Source organism: Anneissia japonica, unplaced genomic scaffold (genome assembly GCF_011630105.1).
Source record: "Anneissia japonica isolate Jap-2015-1 unplaced genomic scaffold, ASM1163010v1 scaffold287716_len795978_cov209, whole genome shotgun sequence".
Classification (NCBI taxonomy): Eukaryota; Metazoa; Echinodermata; class Crinoidea; order Comatulida; family Comatulidae; genus Anneissia; species Anneissia japonica.
The window spans coordinates 111191-120805 of NW_022756589.1; the positions used below are offsets into that span (position 1 = coordinate 111191).

Here is a 9615-nt window from a genome sequence, read left to right on the forward strand (position 1 = left end):
GAGTGAATAAAAGCCACTTTGTTGTTTTTATACACTCTTTACACAATGGATGAGATTGACTTAAAGCTAACCATATTGTATCCCGTTTGGTTCCAGCTATTAGTAATCAGACAGATAACAGGCCAATAATAGTCAGAATTGACATCCACACAGATTTCATACGAAATGCACTACCCAGGAGTATGCTCCAGAATCGTCTAGTTAGGCATTATAATAGTCTAGGCATATAGTATTGTAGCTTTTGTGAGAAGGCCTAAATTACTCTAGTATTGGAGGAAAAGCACAATAATGGACCTTTCTGGAGTGCTATTCGAACTTAACAACGGACAAATCAGAGGAGGGCTATACGCGTATATCACATAAATGCAAAAGTTTACATATTTATACTGACTGTCGTAAAAGGTCTTATAAATAGTTATATAATCTTTGTTGTCATTCTGTGGGACAAATTGGGCGTGGTCGGATGTCAATTGAAATGTTTCGAAAGTGGTCAATGGGGCGGAGCCACCGACAAATATGACAATTAATGGTTTCAGAGGCTTATTTAATCGATTTTTACATATAGTCTACTAATGTGTAGAAAATACATATAATTTTTTTCTCCCCTACGAATTGTTATTTTTCTTCTTTCTGTGAGAGGGAGGGGGAATCAACTGGGAATCAACAACATTTTCTTGGGAGGAATCCCCCCCCCCCCTGTAACGCCGCCACTGCTCCTGACAATATTATAATCAAATTATATTGTGACATGAACAAATGACGATCCATTCACGCTGCCACCGACACGGCGTCACGTCATCGTCACAAAGAGTGGAGAACGACAACCAGCCCATCGGACGCTGACTGTGGCTCGGTATGCAACTAACGACATGTGTTATATAACAGACAAGTTTTGGTCATACCATGGCTTTAAATTTATATAATAATTACCATTTTTGTATGCATATGTTTATAGATTTGTTCTGTTTAATTTTTGCTACTGTATTTTGTATCAACCGAGTACCAGATCGTTTCCGACAATATTGTTGTTTTCATTATTTTAAATTTAAATCATTTAAATTATTGAGGTACGGTATATACTGTAAGTAGATGGAAGATGAATAATTATATAGAAAAATTAAATGGAAGATTCGATAATCGCTTTGCAACATTTGGTAGAGAGAGTGATTAAAACTAAGTAATCGCTACCCAGTACCGGTAATTAATATTATAAGGAACGAATTCTATTTAGAGGAAGATCCATAGAAGGCGTTTTCATATTTCGGTTCGTAACAGTTCATGCATCATCGTCACATCTTCATTATCCCTTAAATGTCAGAGTCAATGTACTCCATTATCTCATTGTGTCATTAGTGCTAAAATACTAGTAAACGTATATCTTTTTTAAGTTGTATAAATTAATACGTTTTAAAATGAAGAATACTTACAATTGAGATTTTCAATTCATGAATTTATTTTGCGAAAAACATCTTAAATGATCTCAAAACAAAGAAATTGAACAATTAAACGTTGCTTAAACTATTCCTGTTTTTCGCGTCTTTAGACATTTTCACCTGGTCTTTCAGGTCCTTCGCCAGCTGGACGACGTTGACTTTCAGGTCTTTGATTTTGTCCCTCAGGTTTATCGCCAGCTGGGTGTGGTCCTTCTGGTCTATTTTCATCATTGCGTTTTCGTATTTCGGTACCTTCGACAGTTGGACGGGGACTTCCACCAATTGGATGTGGTCTTTTGGCACTTTCTCCCGTTGGACGCGGTCTTCCAGGTACGTTGCCAGTTGGAGGTGGACCTTCTGGTTTTTCGGGTCCTTCGGCAGCTGGACGACGTTGACTTTCAGGTCTTTGGCCAATTGGATTTTGTCCCTCGGGTTTATCGCCAGCTGGGTGTGGTCCTTCTGGTCTATTTTCATCATTGCGTTTTCGTCTTTGGGTACCTTCGACAGTTGGACGGGGACTTCCACCAATTGGATGTGGTCTTTTGGCACTTTCTCTCGTTGGACGCGGTCTTCCAGGTTCGTTGCCAGTTGGAGGTGGTCCTTCTGGTCCTTCGCCAGCTGGACGTTGACTTTCAGGTCTTTGGCCAATTGGCTTTTGTCCCTCAGGTTTATCGTCAGCTGGGTGTGGTCCTTCTGGTCTATTTTTATCATTGCGTTTTTGTCTTTCGGTACCTTCGACAGTTGGACGGGGACTTCCACCAATTGGATGTGGTCTTTTGGCACTTTCTCCCGTTGGACGCGGTCTTCCAGGTACGTTGCCAGTTGGAGGTGGACCTTCTGGTTTTTCGGGTCCTTCGGCAGCTGGACGACGTTGACTTTCAGGTCTTTGATTTTGTCCCTCAGGTTTATCGCCAGCTGGGTGTGTTGCATTCTAGACTTTAAGCTGAAACACAGAGAGCAGAGGGTAGAATTGAACCGGGGTCCAAAGATGGCCCAGTGCACAAACAGTCGGCTGTACAGCCGACTGTTTGGATTTTTATAAAATCCAAGCTATGAACACCATTTCTGATCTACACAGGTCAAGGTAGAAGAGTGTTGATTACAAAGTGACTATAGGCCGCCTATACCAGCAGAATTTTAATGTTAACTTCAACTAATTATTCTATACTTATAGTTAAATGTGATAAAAAACAAAACTTACCATGAATATCCAGGCACTGTTTTAGAACTGTAGAGATGCAAGAGCAATGACAATACTCCACCACACTGCCTCACTTCTTATATACATCTCCAAAACTCCAGGTGATTACAGTACCTGCCCTTAAACAAGCTAATGTCAATATTATATTTTAATTAAACAGTCATTAAAAGTTATCAATCATTGCGCAAGCCTATTATGATAAACGATTATAATGATATGAGATATCATAACTATTTATTAGTAATTAAAATGTTAATCAATCATGCAATTGTCAAAACATTCTGTCGATATAGTTAAACTCACACACAATCATTGTGTTATTCGAAAGAGTTACTATACAATTCTTAAAGGCGTAACGTTGGTGCAGTTTTGTCAACCGCGATAGGTTAAAATTAGATTAGAGTAGCAATATAATATTAAGCGCCTACGACAATGATTAACAGTGTACATTTTTAATAAATCTAAGTTATCATTATTGTCATGGATTCCATATTTTAGTTGAAGTGGACCTAGGCCTGTTTTATTTTATCTGAATATAGCTGTATTTTCTTTATTATTATAAATTTTACTATAATTACCTATTACTGTATCACATAGGCCGTCCAAAATGGAAGCCAGTGGGCGTGGCACTGGGCCGATGGGTGGGCCACGCCCATCTTTGGGAATTTTTGGGAATATTGGTAGGAAAACAACGTACATTCGATCAATAAATGTTGCTTTTATCAAACGTAAATATGATTTAGCTTTAGTTTAATGTAACATTCGATAGATTTGAAGATTATAAAGAATTTGCAAAAGGTAGACCAGGCCCTTAGGCTAGACCGAGCTGATTAGGCCAAGCCGCCCAAGCTGTCTCGGTAAAAGTGGCCGTCCTAAATAATTGTAGGCCGTCCAAAACGCCTATGTTAATATCATCTCAGAGGCAGCGCTCCCACCCCCCACCTGTCGGAGAGAAACAAAATCGCCCGGGGAGAAAATAAATTATAATTATTTATTTCATATTAGTAGACTCTAAGATTGATTAAATACTGTAAGCCTTTGAAACTCCTGTCATACTTTCCGGGGTTTCGCCTCCTGTAACACTTTCCTTGACAGACCCCCAGACCACGCCCCGTAGGCTCTCGTCGGGAATAGGTCTATCGCCCGCCCTCCGTCAGGGACATCAGACTCCCCGTCGGAAATAGCCTAGCGCCACCTCTGTATCATTACCAGTATCGTTGCTATCATGTTATATTATTATGGTAATTGTAATGGCGATATACTTATATCTATTTTAAAGCGCGTAATATATGAAATCGCCTCTATCATTATACTTGTATATCGTTACTATATATCTGAATTATTATCATTATGTTTCTCATTATTATTCTGCAACTATCAAATTAATTTGGAAATAACGAATATTATTTCAATTATCGAGTAACACTAATTAATTGAAGTGGTTGTTTGTCAGAATGAATTAATTTATTAAGAACAAATATGCTAATATTGGTTTGATTTGCTGAATGAAACAGGCGGGCACTGGTGGAAATTAGCAGACAATACTAAATTAGAATGTTGACGCAATTTGAGCCTCGTTTAAAAAGGTCAGTTCAGGCCTAAACATGCACATACCACACACATAAAATTTACATTATATATAATATACAGTTTATATAAAACATTATATGTATATATAAGGTCATATATATTATATATAAGGTTATATATATAATATATATAACCTTATATATACATATAGGCCTATAACCAAATGGATATAAAAAGGTCGTTTAAAAAAGGTCAGTTCAGGCCTAAACATGCACATACCACACATAAAATTTACATTATATATAATATACAGTTTATATAAAACCTTATATGTATATATAAGGTTATATATATTATATATATAAGGTTATATATATAATATATATAACCTTATATATACATATAGGCTTATATCCAAATGGTAAATTTGGTATGGAGAAAAACCCTTTTTTTTAAATTTTCATTAGGCCTACTGAACGTGTTTCTTCATCAGAGGAATTCATACCAATTGCTATAACCACTGTGAGCCTATTACGCAATATCTTGAGAAAAAAATACGTGATTTTATTGGAGAATGGTAGAGTATCTGATCGGTAATCGGTTTTGGTTTGGAATTCAATGACAGTATCTCAATTGGGATTCGAACCCAACCCTCTGACTACAGTTTGGTTGCTCTAAAGAGTTAGCTTGCTTACTATCTTTCGGGCTTCCCACATTGAAGTATTGCATAAGACGCATTAAATCAAGATTTACTGAGTAGCCGCTTACTTAACGGTTACTTTACCTAATGTAATACTATTTATATACTGATAATTAAGTAGAAGAATGTGTTCCTAAGATAATTTTTTCCTTGATCCATCGCGCTCTCTGTTTATTTCTACCTATCCATTTTTATAGTAAGGATGCAACTTCTTAATGTCAGGGTTCAATAAGTCAAATCAACAATTCAAACCATCTTAATCTCGTCGATTAATCGGCATTAGTCAGCACAACAGAACAGACTAAGTATCTACACAGCATTACCACCCCTGCCAACAGTTTCCCGTATGTCTTGTAAAGCCTATAATTGTATTTTACATACAAATTCTGTATCAAACAAAATCATTCTAAAATGCGAAGCCCGCCATCACTTTGGACCAACTTGTCTCTTCTTCACTAAGCTCGGTCAACACACTATCACATTTTATGTCGCAAATAAATGTGATATGCCCATATTTAGGTGTAATACATGGTGTAATATGACATCATCATGCCCATTTATTAGAACATCACACAAATTTGGTACATACAATTTGATCGTGTTGCAGAGCTTTTACTCTGTAAATTTGTATAAAGTTTGCCAGTATTTAATTGAAAACGTCGTTTGATTTAAATCCACTTCGTGACAATCCAGTATCTTTATAAAATGTTCTTTTGCAATGTTAATTTTTACGGGATGGTTTGCAAGGTTAATCACTGTATTAAGAGATGACAGTCTTTCTTTTTCCACTTATTTAATGAACATTAAGATATTCAAAAATGAGGATATCAGTGAACATATGTTGTTTATACTGGACTATAAACGCGACATGTAGGCCTAATGAGTCTCCGATGACCGACTGCCTACAATCTCGGTTTTTTTTTTCATTTTCATACTCAGACACGTCACAAGTGGACACATGGATTTGAGTCATAATAAATCAAAACAAACTATACGTGAAGATAATCGTATATTTCATATTCGTTTAAATGTGAGGAACTTGTCAATTGGCTTCCAGACCTTAAGAAACTTCATTTAACTTCAATTAATCCAACCACATACAGTCGACAAGAATCAAAATAATAAAAATAGGTCTATACTGTAGTAAAATCTAGGGGGAAAAAATCTGATGTTGGTGCTGGTGGGATAACTGGTGCTTTTGCGTACCGGGCATGTGTATTACGTTGGTCTTATGTGTGGGCTTTATATTCAAATTACATCACACACACACACACACACACACACACACACACACACACACACACACACACACATCAAAGCATTTTGATTTTCTCTCAAAGATGTTGTAGGCATAGCCCTATTACAAAAATCCTTAATTGCCAGAAACTTCAAAACGTTTTGCGAATAGTATAGGAACGTTATTATTTGTGTGGCAAAAACATAAGTTGTTCAAGTTTTTACTTGAAAAAGCTTTAAAATGTCATCCTTGTTTGTTTGGCCTACTTTCATAAGCATACCGTGCTTATAACGTTACTTGGCTAGCCCACCTCTATTGTCAATTGAAGCAAGATTAATTAAGTACCGTAATGTTTGAAATGAAAATGTGTAATCTCTTTTATTACTATAGGCCTAAATTGTTTCTATAATATTTTCCATTTTTATCAATTTAAGCATTATCATTGTTGTTTCATTTTATGTGGAATTGTTTTTATAGTGTTTACAACATTCTTAGGTTACCCAAGTAATCAATGTCTGTTGTTCTTACTTACCGTATATATCTGTTGTTTGTTTCTGTTTTGTATTTAAGAAATGTTTGTGATTGTAATTCCTGAATAAAATAATATGAAATGAAGTTTCTATAACTTATTCACGTGCCATGTCTCCTTAACTTCATATTACTAAATACTAGACCAGAGGCCTACGAGTTATTACGTGATTAGTAGGTATTAATGGTAGAGCGTGCAAATGGTTGGCTTATTTTGTTTTCCGTTGAATCGCTACAGTTATACTATCACTGCAATCCTTGCAATGCGTAGCTGTCCCCGACGCAATCGTAAACGCTCCCTACCGACTAATCAGCGTCGCCAAAGAATTCAGCGATAGCGAGTAGCGATTGTTATGGAAACCAGCCTTAAGTAACAGTACAAAGTGACAAATCAGTATAAAGAACAAATAAATAAAATAAATAAATAAATAAATCAGATCTAGAGTACACTTCTTTCTTTTTTTTTTTATAAGAACCAGTCAAATTTTGCCCAGACTCGGTGTTCTTATTTTCTGCCAAATTCAGCCTCAAAATGTTCATATTTTTGAACTTTCAAACATAGAAAATTATTGTTGTACAGCAGTATATAGGCCTACGTACGGAGAGGGTATTACAGTCACACCTACCTATTTTTAAATTAAAAACCTCATTTGACATTTTTTTGTCGGCTTCAATTTGTTCTACAGTATTTCGTTATTAAATATTTCAGCAATTTCAGCCTCAGTGTTCTTATGAGATGTGTTCTCATAAAAAAGTGTAGCTGAATCAATCGGCCTACCACTTGCGTCCCGACAAGTTCTTAAATTTCGGTGCGACGCCAAAGGTGTGGTCTTACCATGGACCTATTAATAAGTCCATGGTCTTACACAGTAGGCCCATGGTCTTACACAGTAGTTTAATAAGCCCAAGGCCCATGGATGACTGAGACAAATATTTAACAGTCAAGATATCAGTTCCGCTCCTTAAAACAATACTTAGTGATAGATAATTATGTTGATGGGAATTCGAATTACTACTACCAATGCCATTCTTCTGATTGCTATATCCTTATCTCCATGGTATATCCGATTGTTTCCAAAAATATTGAATTGTGACGGATACAACTGTCGCAATGGAGGCATACACATATCAATTCCTACATCTACCTAGTCGAAGGTCACGGTAAGGACACATTACTGTAGTATTAACAATTTCAGGATATTCTGCTAGACAGCAGACATTGATTAAATCGAGGTTTTGTTTGATGACGCAAATTCCGTTAAAGTATAAACTTTAATAAAAAGGTGTGTTATGGCGACATGTCTATTATAAATTGAAAAATTAAAGTTCCCCGTTTTCATATCAATTACCGTTTTATTAGTGTCATGTTGATTGTTATTGGATATATATATGTTTATATACATTTTCCGCATTACCGCAAGACGGTTTATATATACTATATATATACACACACATATATGCGTGTGTGTGTATTTATATATACATATAACAATTATAAGATATATATAACATAGTTTTAAAGACGTATAGAGATTATATATGCCCTATATACATATATATATATATGTGTGTGTGTGTGTGTGTGGGAGGGTGTGGGTGTAGGCGTGTGTGTGTATATATAGTTATGTATTTGTATATATAGGGCCTATAAAATCTTTATGCATCTTTAAATTGCATCTTTAATAGGCCTATCTCAACTGAGATCTAGTCATCTTTCTATTAGACAATCATTGTTTTTAGTGACAATTTTAGCCAATTTGGTCAATAAAGCTATAGGCCTGAAGTATTCGATATTTGGTGCACTAGTCCATATTTGACGACTGTATCATACTGACGCGCACAAACATTCGTATTATGAATTCGCAATGGAACAAATGTTGAAATGAAAGGGTCTGTCACTGACAGGAAGACGACTCGGCCGTCTGTACATTTAAAATTAGCTTACTCTTCCTATCTGGATATTCAATTATAAACAGAACTAATAGATTTTCCGAAGAATGATATTGTTCGTGACATTTAATTTGTAATTCTGATAGTTTTATGTGTAGAGTAGTTAATAACTAGTGCTGTTATTAACACTCGTTTTATTGTTGAAAAACGTTGGCGAGAAGCAATTTTTAAAGACAAAGGAGATCTTTGCAAAAAGGATATAAAGAACTTTTAAATAAAAAAAATAGAATCATGCCAACACATCTAAAAGAGGTGCTACAGAGGGCATACTCGCTCTTTTTATTTCACCCAATTAGGCCCATCACAAAACTGGTAGTAGACACAAAAATCCCCTAGTAATCCCATAGTAATGCTGATGAATTTCATTGTTTTATGCTTCGACTTTTTCTAACAGTACATTTGATAAAATTAATAATATTGACCCATATTTTCCAACCACCCAGATGATCAGAAACTTAAGTCAGTTGTGTCTCGCCTTTTTGTTAAAATATAAAATAATTATTTACCACATTGTCTGTGTTTAGCTGAAAACTTGGCAAATTGTTTACTTTGTATTCAGCTCTTAGCTCTCAATCAGTAATTAAAATGAAAAAAATATGTAATTGTCTATCAATGGACACACAAATATTACAGTTTCTATATTTTCTGCAAAGGCTTTTAGATCTAATAGCTGATAATCAAAGAATTTATTATGAAATATCGGTAATACTGTATTCGATATCAGCATTTCAATCAGAACAATTCAGTTAAAATAATATTATATTAAAATACAAGTGAAAGTTCATCGCTTTAATATATGATTAGATGAGGTAATATTCTTTAAATAGTTGTTAACTTAGACAGTACAGTATATCTTTTGAATATTTGTGAAGGTTTTTAAATATAGAAAGAATAAGTATAAAAGTGAAACATTAATTTAATCTTACAATTACGCACTGAATAAACAACAGTAACGACTGGTCAAATAATTAACCTAACCTTCTGGCTAATGAGTAAAATGTTATAGAATAGCTGATACGACACCCTGTAGTAAGGG

The 9615-nt window shown here is 35.2% G+C and overlaps 1 protein-coding gene across 1 annotated transcript; it reads right to left on the bottom strand.

Moving 5' to 3' along the window:
• Positions 1–1435: 1435 nt before the first annotated feature.
• On the bottom strand, positions 1436–2947 carry LOC117124234 (translation initiation factor IF-2-like). Its single transcript, XM_033270384.1, has 2 exons — positions 2938–2947; positions 1436–2348 (listed from the first exon to the last, which is right to left on the bottom strand). The coding sequence occupies exons 1-2, from the start codon at positions 2945–2947 to the stop codon at positions 1540–1542; spliced, it is 819 nt and encodes a 272-aa protein (XP_033126275.1). The 3' UTR covers positions 1436–1539.
• Positions 2948–9615: the final 6668 nt, after the last annotated feature.